General features: G+C 35.5%; 1 protein-coding gene across 4 annotated transcripts in view; it reads right to left on the reverse strand.

Annotated features, from left to right (window-relative positions):
* The window catches only part of TLL1 (tolloid like 1), a 216667-nt gene that overhangs the window by 21815 nt on the left and 177934 nt on the right, over window positions 1–16918 (reverse strand). For all 4 annotated transcript variants that reach the window (XM_025921513.2, XM_086703920.1, XM_086703921.1 and 1 more), the window contains 3 exons: window positions 15540–15720; window positions 4803–4928; window positions 2284–2411 (listed from right to left, as the gene is read on the reverse strand). In XM_025921513.2, the coding sequence (XP_025777298.2) occupies window positions 2284–2411; window positions 4803–4928; window positions 15540–15720 (435 nt within the window). The remainder of the gene's footprint in view (window positions 1–2283; window positions 2412–4802; window positions 4929–15539; window positions 15721–16918) is intronic.

The following is a 16918-nucleotide window of genomic DNA, read 5'->3' on the forward strand; positions in this document are numbered from 1 at the left end:
AAAGATCACTTTGCTGAATACGTCAAAGAGCTGACGTCATTAGTCAACCAAGTAATATGCAGTCCACTGAATCTCAGCCTCCTCCAAGGAGAGAGGAGACACAAACACCTGTTCACCAGTGGCAGACCCTGAAAGGAAGAGATGCTGGGTGCCATATAACTAGGTAAGAAGTCTTTGCAATAAACTGGTAGAGGTCAGGTGTGGACTAGGGGAAGAGTCCAGAGCCCCTGGGAGCTATAGACATAGGGGAGTTTGCACCCACTTGCAGTCTCTTCTCCATGGACCTCAATCTCCTGCTCATGAGAGAAACTGTGGGCACAGCAGGAGAAGGCCAAATGCTTTCCTCAGTGTTGCAGGCTTAGAGGAGGAAAGTGGTCACTGCCCAGAGGCAGCTTTTCTCTGAAAAACAAACTGTAAACCTCTGGGAAAGGAAAAGAAAACCGTCACCACCAGGGCAAGGACAAAGACTCACCGAAGCCAGGGGAAAGGTAAAACAACAACGACAATGACAGGAAAAAAAAACAAAAACAACACAACACAACGAGCCACTTTTTCCCCTGGGGAACTGCTGGTCACAGGTTTCTTAAGGCAGCAACAATAGAGACTTGCTACCACTATAGAAGGTCTTCTCTCATGGAAGACCAACCAGAGATAGAAGATGGAGTTTGGTCACCACAGAGAGAAGAGGCAGGACTGCTGAGGAAGGCCATTTCCAAGACCTCAACAATCGGGGCCTGTTTAAGGTGCAAGCTGTACTAAGACAACAGAGAACCCCTTGCCTTCCCCACCGGAGCAGCAAATACCAAGGAACTAGAAACTGGGGGAAGGAAAAGTATGGAGAGAGAAATAAGTCATGGTGGAGATGAACAGGGAAGCTAAAGTAGCAGTATTGCAAAATGCCTCTGAAATCCCAGCCTCCAATCTAAGAAAAAGGTATTCAAGGCCAATGTCACATTGAAGGTGATGGTAGGAACTAGAAAACCCACACTCAGCTTTACTGACTAGATTCCTCAACACCAGCCCCTGCTGTACCCACACATGTGCTAATAGCCTCCAGAAGAGATGTGTCTACTTCCAGACATAAAGTCTCTACTGTTATCCACATAATGTCTGGTATTTAATAAAAATTATATGACATACAAAAAGGCAAGAAAAACAAACCAAAAAAAAAAAATCGCACCACTAAGAGAGAAAATAACCAACAGAACACACTGAGACATGACCCCTATGTTTAAACTATGAAATGGAATTTAAAGTAACTATGATTAATAGGCAAAAGATTCTAGTAACACTACAGACAACATACAAACAGTTGGGAAATTTCAGCAAAGAGATGGTGTTATGGACCGAATTGTGTTCTCCCCAAATCCATACATTCAATCCCTAATTCACAGTGTGCATGCATTTGGGGATAAGGCTTTTAGGGAGGTAATCAAAATTAAATGAGGTCATACAGGTGATGCCCTAGTCCCATAGGGCTAGTGTCCTTGTAAGAAGATAAGAAGGCACCACAGCTTACTGTGTCTGTGCATACACAGAATAAAGTCTACCATAAACTGAGTGGCTAAAACACACAAAAAATACTGTCTTATAGTTCTGGAGGCTAGAATTTCAAGATCAAGGTGCTACCAGGTTTGGTCATGCCTCTTCTCCTGGCTTGTAGATGGCCACTTCATTGCTCTATCCTTACATGGCCTCTATTCTGTGTATGCACAGACACAGTAAGCCGTGGTGTCTCCTTAAGAAGAGGAAGTCTAAGGATATCAGTATCCATCTAAAAAAAGGGCAACTACGTGATGCAAAAATGACATTCCACAAGCCACAAGGCGAAATTAATTTTATAAAAAATACATATGCTTTGTTTATGAGGTATACAGAATGGGCACAGCCAGTGCTATGTTGGGTTTAAGGCCGATAGTCATTTTATTTCTTTCTTGCTGAATTTCTGATGTGTTTTTGTTCATTTACTTTCCCCATTTGCAAATATCATTACCAATAACATGTTAGGAAATAGAGCCTACTGTTTTGCAGTAACGCTGATAATGCCTTTTAAAGCATCCAGGATAAGAACACCACATGAGAGCTACATGGCTGTCATTACTGTCACCTTGATCTAGGAAATCAGGGATTTATTTAGTGTAAGTAGGAAAGCATAAGAAAGAAAATATTTTCCAGCAGCCCACTAATGCAATTCAATTAAATAAACATTCAACTTATCTCCGTGTGCTAGCCACAAAAGACATGGGCAGTCCACTTAATAGAAAGAAGGATGAGCTCACTTACTAATTTGATCCGATGGCCAGGAGTGGTACTGATTTCCCACGTGCATTCCTTCCTGCTTGGGTACTTGTCTGGCCAGTTTGGACTGGTGATGAAGCCACTTGGACTGTGGATCTTCTGTTCGCACTCAGCTGTGCCAACAACGATAATATAAGTCAGTCTGGAAATCTAGCCCAGGGTTGGTTTAGCAAGAAAGTAGCCCATTTACCCACTATCCCGCTGAAAGATTTTCCTCAGTACTGACTAATCACCATGCCAATCTCTGTTATCACAGGCATCTGCCTTGGCAAACATGTTGCTGAGCATAATCAGGCAATGTTTGTTTTCTTGCTCACATGAAATTGTTTACAATGAATCAGATAGATGCTTACAAAAATGAACTATTTTAAATTGCTAGATCTGAAAGCTCAGATTTTAACAGAGCAACATATACTGACATCAAAGCTATCAACGCTTGGCATGTACAAAATATTTGAGTGCAATGCCACAAACGGGATTCAGTGGACTACACCATCTTCAATTCATTTTTTTCCCATTGGCAGAAACATCATTTACAGCTAATTGACATCATTAAGCCATTTTATGGATCATGTATTTACATTTTCCCTCACCCTTAGTTAAAGTAAACACTTGATATCTGAATCATAGTTTTAGCTGCTACACTAAATGAACCCTAATGTCATCAAAGTAAAATGAAGCGTTAAGGGGAAAAATAAGTAAACAGCTGCTAGTCATGGAAATAACTTTTAAACTAATTTCAAAGACTATTCCATTCATTTAATATGAAATTTCTTTTATGTTTTTCACAATAAAATAACCTTACCTTAAAAGAGACTACTCCACATTGTTTATATCAAACTTCAAAAACGTTTAATATCGAAAAAAAAATATTTAATATCCTCAGGCTGTGTCCATTCTCGGTAATTTATGAAGCAGCACCCTACCCATTCTAACTTAGACTGGGAGTTTTTTTGTTGTGTGTTAAGTTTCCTATGAAATCCTTTCTTGAAAATATTTAAAAATATTTAATTTTTAAAAATATTTAAAAATAAGCAGAGAAATAAGGTATCTAAATTATATTTGCTACTTGTGAGCCACAGGGTATATTCATACTTTGCAAAAGCTGCCTCTCTCTTTTTTTGTTTTTCTGAATTATCTTCCAATGCTGCAAAATAACTGGACTATTCCCCAGCCTGTTTATTCAACAAAAAACTTTACTCAGTTACAAATATCAGTCTTCATGGGTTTATCTTCTCATATAGAAAGTGAAAAAAGGAAAAAAGAAATTCTTGTTTGCATATGATTCTGGGTAATATCATTAGCTCAATGAAAAAGCAGAAAAAAAAACCCTGACATGTGACAATATTTGAAAGAAACTGAATGAAACAAGGGTCAGTTCAGGATATCCTGTACAATTCCAATGTTAATACAAAGAGCTGCTATCTAACTGTGATTCTAGCCAGAGACATACCAATCTGTATGTGCTAATAACTAAAGTTATAAAATCTGCCACGGTAATTCTTTCAAAATGGGCACAAATCCAATTTAAGTAGAAAATTCAGGAGCAGGGGCGCCTGGGTGGCTCAGTCGGTTGAGCGTCCGACTTCGCTCAGGTCACGATCTCACGGTCCGTGAGTTCGAGCCCCGCGTCGGGCTCTGTGCTGACAGCTCAGAGCCTGGAGCCTGCTTCAGATTCTGTGTCTCCCTCTCTCTCTGGCCCTCCCCCCGTTCATGCTCTGTCTCTCTCTGTCTCAAAAATAAATAAATGTTTAAAAAAAAAAAAAAAAAAGAAAAGAAAATTCAGGAGCAGACCCTCTAAGAATGAAATCAGAACTGAATAACTATTTCTTGTTTCCATCTAGCTCATACTGGTTAAGGAGATACAGATAATTGTTCTTATAAAATTAGAATATTTTGAGAGCTTAGGACCAAAAATGAATAGACTAATATTGTGCTATTAGAATGCTTTTTTTTTTTTTTTTTTTTTTTTTTTTTTTTGGCCACAATCATGACTTAAAACTTTAAATGGCACCATTTTCAAATGTCTTTCCTCTGGTAGGCATTTGAGTTTGATACTACTGGTATTTACAGTGCCATCGCTCATGTAGCATAGATGAGATATTTTGGGGAGGGAAATTAAACCAAATGAAAAACATTTAGCAGAAGTTAAGTTTAAATGTGGAGACTGTTACAGGGTCTGTTCTACAAGGACCTGGGGATAATGTGGTGCTTTTCTGGCTGCCAGATGGCATCACAGCCACTTCTATATCTGTTTATACAAAGTTATTCGAATGCCACCCGTGTGTGAAGTGCAGAACTTTTGGGTATTATGAAGTTTCCATTAGTAGGCTTGGATATCTGAACACCGTACATGTTTTTTGTTTTGTTTTTTTTTTTTTTGACATGTGAACAGTCAACAATGATATTACTCATTGATATGATTAACTCTACTTGGAAGCAGTGCTTTACCCAAACTGCATGAAATTCTGGATGTTGTCAAGAAAAGAACACTCCCTTCGTACCTTCCTTGCAGTCATGTTTATTTTCATGCAGCACAAATCCATTACGGCACTGACACATGTAGCTCCCCATTGTGTTGACACACTCATGTTGACACCCGCCATTATCCTTAGAGCATTCATCTTTGTCTGGTGAAAAGATAACCCCACACTTTAGTAAGTAGCTTTAAAAACAAAGGATATCAAAGGGGAGTCTTTTAGTTGCAGTTAACGCTGGCAAAGGGTAAACTAAGTCACAGCTTTCTTTGTTCCCAACATAAAAAAAATAAATAAATAAGTAGAGTGTCTTAGTTTTACCCACTCCTTGTTTAGCTTGGAGCCTTATACCATGAATTGAGTGTCTAAGACTATTGGCTGTAGGATGACAACCTGTAGCCTTACACTCCGATGCTGGAGTAGGAGTTTTGAGTAGGAGAGAGGAAATGAATGGATCTTTCTCCAACTAATCTTAAACATTTATTGCCAATTTTTAAAAATAAATTTAAAATTGTGAGTGGTTTGAATAATTGCAAGAACTGGCATTTAAGTAGAGGGAAATTCTTTAATACGTTAGCCATGGTGTATAGACAGAGGCTAAACAAGGTTCCAAAACTTGTGTATAATCACTTAAAAAAAAAAAATCACTCAGCATACCTACTGCAGTTGATTTTTTTTTGTTAACTTTGCCGTTATGGTTAGCACTAATGAATCTGGACACTTCATAACAGTCCAAGACAAAACAAAATAAAACAAAACAAGACACAAGTATCATTAGATTATCCTAAAGAAGTAACTTAACTTACATATTTTAAGCAAATATACTCCAGTAGACCAGTTTATTAATAAGTAATACCCTGAAGAGGCTTTTAGTGTGCTAGAAGCAAAGGTTAGAATAGGAAACATGAGCTTTAAGAAATAGCCAACAAATTCACTACAGGGAAAAAAGCCAAACTAGATTAGCAGGCAGTCAATCCAGTGAGAGGCATCAGCCACCATACTATGTCACTCAGCTGTCATTCCATGGCTGGCTTGTCCATTAAAGTCAAAACTGGCAGATTGCTCCTGACACACACAGATGATGACACATCACTCAGACTTTCATCACTCCCACAGCACAGAGAACAAAAGGACACATGACAGTTATATCAGAGGTTGGCTAAATTCATAATTTATACTGTCAACTGATTTTTCTAGTGAGAATTTGTGAGCTCATGGTGGCACCCAGATAGCTAAAGCTATTTTTGTATTCTTATCAAATCAATATTCACTCTATGGAAATGGGTTTAGGAAAAACTTTTTTTAATCAAAGAATCTGATAGTAATTTTAAAGGATGCATCTTTTTTTTTTCACTTTTGGAGACTGATTACATGACATAGCACACACATGGGATACATTCATGTATTGGTAATATCGGAATACTCAAAATGCATACAGACAGTCCCAAAGTTTTAAGGAATGTATAAGAATCAATGTATCTGTGATTTATGTGCTATCTTTAATACCTCCCCTACACTTCTATTACTTACTATGTAGCCTAAGAAAAAGAAAAAAGAGTAGAATAAAGACAATTGTTCTCTAACAGTGCATCAACATGTATAAGAAATCAGAAGTTAATATAGAATTAGCCTCCTAAAATTAATTTTAGAAAAATTTAAAATCATTTCAAAGCCCCACTCTCTTAATTGTGTCAACAGGGAAAATTATGGTTTATGAGTTATGAATGACTTCTGCAAAACAGGGGGATGGCAAGCCATACTTCTTACCATGATGGTGTCAGCTAATTTTAATGTGACTTTCCAGAGACTCTTTAGTTAAGATGCTTCATATGTATACACACATATGAGTGGATGTAGAAACTCACTTCATCTTTGTTAAAGGGAAATAACCAAGTTAAAATTTCTGGTGCCAGCATTACTTACTCTGAAACAGACACGTATTTCCCATGAAAATGTTTAAATAATGAATGTCTGGTGTACTTAAAACAAAACTTGATAGAGTGAACTTTAGTTGTACTATATGTCAACCAGACATTTTTTTTAAGTTTATTTATTTATTCAGAGAGGAAACGGGGGGGGGGAGGAAGGGGGGGTGGGCAGGCACAGGAGAGGGGGAAAGAGAGAGGAGGAGAGAATCTTAAGCAGGCTCCATGCCCAATGCAGAGCCCAATGTGGGGCTCAATCTTATGACTATGGGATCATGGTCTGAGCCAAGATCAAGAGTTGGACACTTAACTGACTGAGCCTAGGTCAACCAGATTTCTGAGAGTTCTTTGGAAATCTAACAACTGCAAGCAAATTAGTTTAGAGAAAATGAGTTCCCATTTACAACCGACTGGTGAACAGATTAACTGCTCAGTGACAAACCCTATGATAGCAGGGACTGCTGGAATTATCTTTTTATCTGGAGCTGGTTTTAAATTAAAAATAAGTTTTTATTTATAATTTTTAAAAATAATTTTAGCAGAAAAATAAGAAGGAGGGGAAGAAGAGAAAGAGGAGAAAGAAGATTTTATATGGTCATTATTGTCTAAGTAACCATCGTACTATTTTCCAGTTTCCTTGTTGATTGGTGTTTCCTGCCTTCATCTCCACATCTGATGTGCCAAATATAATCAATGTCACAGGAAAATAAGAGTAATAAAAATACAATGTTAGAATATCTATACTATATATACCATATAAATGTATATATTATATATACATTTATATATTATGTATATATTAATATATTTATATATTTATATATAATTATGTATATATTATATATACATTTATATATATATTTATATATATATACTATACATGCATTTCCATAGTATATACAGTATAGATATTTATATATGTACTATATATATCTATAAATACAGATATATAGATATATATATACACACTAGAGTTGAGCTAAAATTCAAAACTAGACTAATCAAAATCAAAACAGCAACTAAAAGCAGTAAAGTTATCATGCCCAGCAAAGTAGCATAGAAAACTGTGCCTCCATGTGTCAAATAATCAAATGAAAGGAGAAATTTTCAGTTAATATTGGAATACTTAAAATTATGCACACAATTTACACTGGAGAGACAAAGAAAGCTATTTATTTAAATTAATGTTGTTATCTAGGGAGTAGTGCATACAGTGTGCTTATTTTAAAAACAGTTGTTTCAATAGAAGTAAATAAACTCTTCTAATTAAAGTGAATGTAATATCTGATTATCTGTTCATAAGAAATAGCATCGTAAAAGACAAATTGCACAAATATATTCTGGACTTCTTATATATGGAAGTCATCAAACTAGAGATACAAACTATTAGCACACATGATTATATTTCACTTTCCTTTTCTCCTCCTAGGACACACAAAGTACAAATATGTTGAACAAGGAAAATCCAAAAGAGAGAAGGGAGGAGAATGGGGTTTTTAAATATTTCTCAGAATATCTGCATAACAAATTTAATAATTGAGAATTCTATCAACTTATTTGCAATTTTCCAGTAGTTTCATACTGTAGGCACAAAAATTTAAAAATAGTTTTTATTAGTGAGAGAAACAAATGTTTTGTTGAGTAGAAATAAAACATTTATTTTCTGCAGATGGAAATTAGCCTCCTTCTTTGGAATGGACGTATCTGCTTTCCATTCCTTCATGTTAGATAAAGGAAAGGTCCATTATTAGGAAAAAAGGAGGTGGCATTTTCCCATCAGAGGCCTTCAGAGTATCTCTGAGACTATCAGAAGCCATCAGTCTATGAATAATACATACTGGATGGAACTGAAGTGGTAACCTGTATCAAATTCTTGCAAGATTCAAAAATAAAAATTTTCTCTTTGCAGAAAGCTTCCTTGTCTGTAGGGGAAAAAAAAGTAAAGGGTCCATGCAAACACAACAGAAACATATATGAGCAGACATACTCACACTAAATGACAAAAGATAAAACACAGGCCCATGCACACTCCCGCATAAACACATACACTCCCTTGCATATGCGCACATATACACGGCACATTCTAGTTTTAACATAGAACAGTAAGTGATCATCTTCAGAACAGCACTAATAAACTAATATTACACGGTCTGTTAACTAACCAGAACTTTAAAAAAAATCTTGAGGAAACAATGGCACTAGTAAATTCTACTGAGAGCTATGACTAGGACAATTCGCTCTTTCCAAAACATGCAAAACTTTAAGTATCATTAATAATAAAAACTTGCAAAATCATAGGAAAGTTTCAATTGTTTAATTATTTGAAATTAATCACATTAACATTTGAAGTTTTCTTAGAATAATATCAGGCTGAATTTCTAAAAATATCTACAAGCATTCCATTGGAGAGCTGGTGTACAGGAGGAACAAGGTATAGAACTAACTAGGAAACATTAAAAAAAAATTCCTTAAAAGAAAGGCGGGGGGCAGGGGAGGAGGTCGCGACTGGGTGGCTCAGTCAGTTAAGCATCCGACTTTGGTTCAGGTCATGATGTCACACAGTTCATGAGTTCGAGCCCCGCATCGGGCTCTGTGCTGACAGCTCAGAGCCTGGAGCCTGCTTCACATTCTGTGTCTCCCTCTCTTTCTGCCCCTCTCCCACTCTCTGTCTCTCTCTGTCTCAAAAATAAATAAACATTTTAAAAAATTCCTTAAAGAAGTAACTGTATGCAGTGAAAGCTGGAGAAAATGAAGAGCATGTCTGCTGAAATCACTTGAATTTAGAGGTAGAAAAGTCACACATTTTATGACTTCTACATCTGCACAGACAAACTGGAAATCAGGAAAGTTGGATTTTATTCCATTTTGGTCACTGAGCAAGTCACTGGGTCCATCAGTACTTGATCTGTGAGAGACTGCTCTTAAATGAACTTTATTCTCCAAATTCTCTAATACTTAACTCTAATTTAATTCTCACCAATACATCGTCACCTAAAGAAGAAAGAATGTTTAATTCTTATCGGCCAAATCATTTTTAACAGTCTTTTCAAATAATGAATGCTAAAATTAAATTTTTAAAAACCCATCAAGTTTGACAAATATTGCTGCTTTTGCAGGCATAAAATCCTACTAATATTTCCTTTAAGTTTAATCCATTTAAAAAAAATAACTTTCTTCTGAGAAGAATACAGTTAACTTTGCTTAACCACATAAAATAAGTAAACTATATCATGTATATCTGTGCAGATTTATGTCCTTGTGTTCAAGTATAAAATTGTGCAAAATTAAGTGTGGTTTTACTATCATATGAAGTAAGGTATTAGTGTTAACTGAAAAACAAACCTCATTCAGTTAAAAAAGATAACAGTAACATATTGTTTGACCAGATCATCTTTTAGGAAATGCTTATGCCATTTCTGATTTAGCTAAAAAACTGAAGAGGTACACAATTTTATATCATGACTTTGTCCTTATTTCCTTATTAGCTTTCCTAGTACTTCATTATGTTGTTTTTAGAATATATTCGAAATCAGTACAGTATAGGACACTTTGATTTTGGTGGTGGACCTTGTGGACTTTCTGCTGTTTAATATAGTAGTAACTCCTAAGTGTTCAAGCTATAGCATTTTTCATGTCTAAGGAAAGATTTTATTATGTTAATGTTAAGATTTTAAATCATAACTTATTGTGATGGTTTCTTATTTTCATCAACATGTAAGTGACAGAATTCTTTATTTTGCTAATAAGTTCTCTTAAAAGTCATTCTTCTGATTCCATTTCTTAGGTCTATAAAGTGCTTATTTAAAATGAGAAGCTCTTGGGGTGCTGGGGTGGCGCAGTCGGTTAAGCGTCCGACTTCAGCCAGGTCACGATCTCGCGGTTCGTGAGTTCGAGCCCCGCGTCAGGCTCTGGACTGATGGCTCAGAGCCTGGAGCCTGTTTCCGATTTTGTATCTCCCTCTCTCTCTGCCCCTCCCCCGTTCATGCTCTGTCTCTCTCTGTCCCAAAAATAAATAAATGTTGAAAAAAATTTTTTTAAAAATAAAATAAAATGAGAAGCTATTGGCACCCCTGGGTGACTCAGTTGGTTAAGTGTTGACCCTTCATTTTGGCTCGGATCCTGATCTCACAGTTTTGTGAGTGCTGACAACTCAGAGCTTGCTTAGGATTCTCTCTCTCCCTCTCTCTCTGCCTCTACCCTGCATGTGCTCTCTATCTCTCAAATAAACTTAAAAAAAAATGAAATGAGAAGCTGTGTACGAAAATAACTGGAATATCTATGTGATTATTTTATTAAATATTTCTCTTTTGGAAATGATGCTATAAATATTTGATTTCACTGTACACATTTAAAATCTAAACATATTTTCTTGTCTTTTTATTCTTGATGTATCACTTAGCTGCAAGAAAGCTAGATTTTGAATAATTTTTGTTTCCAAATAATATGGAATTACCTACTATCAAATGTTGTTTCTTCTATTTATTGAATTCCTTGGTAATTATTCCTAGTACAAGACTGTGGAAAAAATAGCTGAACATGTTATATTCTTCCCTCTGTTTTCATAAACTTATAGTCACTTCTGAAATATTTAGAATGCTGGTTACAAATAGAATCACTTAGGACTTCATATCTCTCAATTAACATACACAATACAGTAATAACACATTTATTCCATTGTCTATAATAAGATAATACTATTAAATAACTATAAAGTTAAAATTATAAAATTTAAATCAACTGAAAATACTTACATTAGGATTATTAACCTGTATTAGTATTTATGAAGTAATTAATGAAAGAGATGACTTTAAAAATTTCTTCACTCTCAAAGGTCAAAGTCTATTAGGTAAATGTTTGCAAATTTAGAAACATTTGGGGTAACAGTTAGAAATATGCTATGTGGGGGCGCCTGGGTGGCGCAGTCGGTTAAGCGTCCGACTTCAGCCAGGTCACGATCTCGCGGTCCATGAGTTCGAGCCCCGCATCGGGCTCTGGGCTGATGGCTCAGAGCCTGGAGCCTGTTTCCGATTCTGTGTCTCCCTCTCTCTCTGCCCCTCCCCCGTTCATGCTCTGTCTCTCTCTGTCCCAAAAATAAAAATAAACGTTGAAAAAAAAAAAAAAAAAGAAATATGCTATGTGTTTTTCTTCTAAAGTTATTTTTGTATTTGATTTGAAAATTGAAAGAAATTGGACAAAAACTATAATGCACCGTCTTCCCACCTTAGCACAAACATTCTTGGTATTTTTATACAGCAACTTTCAGGTTTGTTCCCCTTCACATGCTTAGCTGTATGCATAGCGTCCAGATAGTTTGTACCTAGATTTCCATTAATGTTTTGTCACATACAACTTTATACACCACAGAATCTTTAAACCATCTCTACCGTGTGGAAAAGTCCACAAAGTGTATTTGATATAATTTATTTACCATTTTCTTCCTGTCACAAAATTAGGTTGTTTCTAATTTCTATCACTATCATAGTATACTGAAATCCTTCTTCCAGATTTTGAAATATCTCTTTATAAATATGTCTCAAGAATGAGATTTCTGAGACAACTAGAATAGTCGCTGTAAATGACTCTTGATCCCTATGCTAAATTTCTTTCTAAAGAGTTTGTTACAATAAATCCAGTAATACGTTTTATCAAATACTCCAAGAGTAAATTTTTTTTTTTTTTTAATTTTTTTTTTTCAACGTTTATTTATTTTTGGGACAGAGAGAGACAGAGCATGAACGGGGGAGGGGCAGAGAGAGAGGGAGACACAGAATTGGAAACAGGCTCCAGGCTCCGAGCCATCAGCCCAGAGCCCGACGCGGGGCTCGAACTCACGGACCGCGAGATCGTGACCTGGCTGAAGTCGGACGCTTAACCGACTGCGCCACCCAGGCGCCCCACCAAGAGTAAATTTTAACAAACAAACAAAAATCTTTCAATTTTGTTTGTGAAATATAATATCGCCATGGTTTACATGCCTACTTTCTAATAAATATAATGAATTATTGAACTTTGAACACATAATTATATATCATTACATTTAAAGCATTATTAGATCTCTGAAATAACATTTTCAATGTGGATAGAGCATGTCTATTAAAATAGGTGATCTTCTGTAAATTATGACTTTGTAAGATGATCATGTTTAGGACATTAGGTAAACTACGAATGTGTTACCGTCTCTTGATAGTACCACAGCAGCTCTTTATTATAATATAATGTTTTTACCTCCCCTTTCCCTGAGCAAACATCGTCCCCACCAACCTAAACTCCCAGGGAATTAAACGTAAAATAGATTTAATACTCATCTAGAACCACAGTATTTTAAATATGAATTTGACAAACGGCTGATATTTTTCAATGCATCACAAAGAAACAATGGAAATGTATAGTTAATGATAATTACCTTGGAGTTACAAATTATTAATCTAATAAAGAAGTGAAAAGTATATCTGTTGTTTTTCAGGTCACAGATACGTTGAGTGTAACACATAACGAAGGCTACTTGCAAAGGGCATGATGCGCTCTTAGACAAACCAGGACATGCTGGGGTTTAAATGCTTGTGGCACTGGGGCGCCTGGGTGGCTCAGTCGGTTGAGCGTCCGACTTCAGCCCGGGTCACGATCTCGTGGTCTGTGAGCTCGAGCCCCGCGTCAGGCTCTGGGCTGATGGCTCAGAGCCTGGAGCCTGCTTCCGATTCTGTGTCTCCCTCTCTCTCTGCCCCTCCCCCGTTCAAGCTCTGTCTCTCTCTGTCTCAAGAATAAATAAACGTTAAAAAAAAATAAAAATTAAAAAAAAAATGTTTAAATGCTTGTGGCACTGAGCCGTTTACTTAACTCCTCAGCTGTTTCTTCTGTCAGGTGACTATAATAGTGAGAATATTACATCCTTATTTTGATTATTAAAGAGGTGATGCATGCCTGCATAATAAATTCTCAAAATGGAAGCTATCCTATGAACACTCGGGGTTTAATTTCCCCCTTGAAATTCATTGTCCCATTTACTTCACTACCTACATTCCATCAAACAATCTAGACTAGACTCAATGTTACCTAGTTGATTTATACTTTTTAAATATAGCACTGATAAATACCAAAAACAGACACAATTTCCTAAAATGATCTGCATCAGTGAACATGATTTACAGCAAATTAGTTGTTATGGGCTCAAGTACTCCCAAGGTACTCAGATAATTTTACAAAGCACAGCTACACAGACAGGAATAAAGACTATGTACTTGCATGTGCTGGAGAACATCATCTTCTTTATGTCCCCTTATATTTGTATCATAAGAATTAAAGTAGCATGCTGTATATTTCAACAGTATCGTTCTAAAGACACAATCTGTCTTTACAATTTGAAAGATTTCCTGACCAATAATATCAGATAATGAGTTTTAAATATTCTGAGTAACTTTAAATTTAAGCATCCTTTGCCACCAGTATATGGAGAATGTATCTTTTAAAAAGGTAATTATTTAGTAAAATGTCGGACTATGATACAGTGAAAAGGATCCTGAATATTATTAATATTATGATAAAATTTATTCACTTTATAATTTCCATTTTTAAAATAAACACTTTGGTGGTTCTAAAATAAGAACCCTTATCTCTAACCACTGAGTCACGTAAAATTTGTAAAACATGATATGCAGAAAATAGTGAAGTCTAAGAAAGCCTTGCTTTCATCAAATTAGGATATTAAAATGCTACTTTGAATAACACAAATCTTAAATGAATGCCTGAGATGAATTTTTAAAAGGCAATTAAATCTGGGGGAAGAAAGGCAAGGTGAATAAGACAGCCAAGATCCCTTGTATTTTGAATGTACTTCTGTGTATGACGTGGACCTCAATGGAGTTTGTGAACCATTAACTTCAATTACACTGAAAACCCCAAACAAACCCCGGGCACTGTAAATCTCATTAATTTTAAACACATGGGGACTGGAATAAATGGACTTTGAATTAACTCAATCCAAATTACCTAATATTAAAATATAATTGGAATTCAGTTGCTTTAAACTGCTTGCCAGTCTGAAAGGCAGAATAGATTGCTATACTAGGGTTTACTATAATTTTATCTACTTTTGAAGTTTCAGCATATTATCTTTATAAGTAAAGTATGATTTCAAAATTGGAAAAATAAAAAGAATTTTCACTGATATTTCCATATATTTCCTTAAAGTTGAGGGATGTTCTAACAAATACAAGCTCTAGAAGAGGGAAATTTTACTATGAGTTGGTTAAACTAAATATTAAATTCCAAACAGAAGGGTCAACTGTTAAATATGCCTGATAATCTCTTATTTTTAGTAAAATTATAATGTCAATATTTGTAGGTTTCATACTATAATCTTTTCTATAGTGGTAAGGCAAAGTATGATTTTAATATCCATTTAGCAATAAGAATGAAAATATAATAAAAGGAATAAGAAAAAGGTTGTTAAATAATAAGACCAAAAAATGTGTTGGTAAAATGAGATCAAATATTCCAAAAACAAAGATAAACCATTTTGAAAAAGCCTGCCACTTTTTCAAAGTCTTGTATCATTATCCCCATCCGTTTATAAAGTCACCATATGAAAACACTGTAATAACTTTGTGTTATTTGTATTAGCCTTCATAAAATTTGATTGTTAAGTGTTTAGGAGCTACATTTTATCAGGGCCCCAATTATTACCCTTCTATTTATAAGTAAAAAAAAAATTGTTAAACCTACAATAAATGTTCGTGCATTCTATGTCCCTCCAAGTTACATTTACAGAAAACTATGAAGAATAGATAATAATTTAAGCCAATCCACCTTGAAAGTCCACCATATACACATGGAATATTGATACCTGAGAAGAAATGTGCTTTGAAGCCCTTCTTGGATACAGTGTTGTCAGATCTGAATTCAATTCTCATATTGTTGAACTGAGATGTGATCACTTCAGGCACTTCGGCACCACAAAATTTGCCATGCAATTTAGACTCCGAGGAAAGGCCACTCCAAATCTCCACATAATCATATTTGCAAACCTAGAAAAAACAAAATTATTATAGACACCAGATTTTAAGAGTCTCATGCTCTACTGACTGAGCTAGCCAGGCACTGTATAGTCACAGATTTTAAAGTGTCAGAGGATTGACATTCATTTTTGAAAAGTCTACTATTTCTTTCTCTCTTTAGTCCTCTGGTAGTCAAATTGGAATTAACAAGTAAACAAACAAACAAACAAAATCAGAGAAAGAGTCCAAATATGAGGTGGATGGCATGAAAAATAGACTAGTGAATTTTGCTCTGAATACCTATTTGTATATACAAATGTGTGTTTGTTTATATGTATTTACAATATATTTTTTTCCCAAAGAATAGAGTTTAGGAGAACTGAGATGAATATTTGTTGAGATAATGGTGCTGATGGTCACAAGAACATCCTTTGCGGCCTTAAAAAATAAATAAATAAATAAATGTTTAGATATTTTCACTAGGAACTGTGAAAGAACTTGTCATGTGCTGTCTTAGTTAACGCTGACAACAATTACATCGAATTGCCATTTAGGGACACCTGGGTGGCTCAGTAGGTTAAACATCCGACTCTTGGTTTTGGCTCAGGTCATGATCTCACATTTTGTGAGTTCGAGCCCCACATCGGGCTGTGTGCTGTCAGTGCAGAGCCTGTTTGGGATTCTGTCTCCCTCTCTCTCTGCCCTTCACTTGTTTGCTCCCAACCTCTCTCTCAAAACAAATAAAGATAAACTTTAAAGAAGAAAAATTTTAAAAATCTAAAAAAATTGGTACATTTAAAGTCTATAAAACAACCATTAACAACAGAAACCTTCCTTTCTACCGTAAAGATAAGAAAACTGAGGTTCAGAAATTTTTAAATAAAATGTCCAAAATTATACTTATCATACATGGCAGTTCAGTGAAAACAGCACAGAGTTTGCCTTGGTCCCGTGCTGTCTCCCAGAAACGCTGTGTCCTAATCAGAAGAGTACCCTTAGGAAATTTCAAAGAAGACACAGACACTGTGGTATACAAGAAAAAGGATACCTCGTCTTTCAAATTCATCAAACAAATTGATACTTCTTAACTTCTTTGAGTTGCTAGGCACTATAAAGTTACTCTGTAACTATACCATAGAATTGCAAACAAATAAAAACTCTATGTGGTGGAATGGAGAGGGGAATTTACACTAAAATAAAGTAGACTCATTCTGTTTTATATGTAATG

This window comes from Puma concolor, chromosome B1 (genome assembly GCF_028749965.1).
Source record: "Puma concolor isolate L17-30 chromosome B1, mPumCon1.1.hap2, whole genome shotgun sequence".
Taxonomy (NCBI): Eukaryota; Metazoa; Chordata; class Mammalia; order Carnivora; family Felidae; genus Puma; species Puma concolor.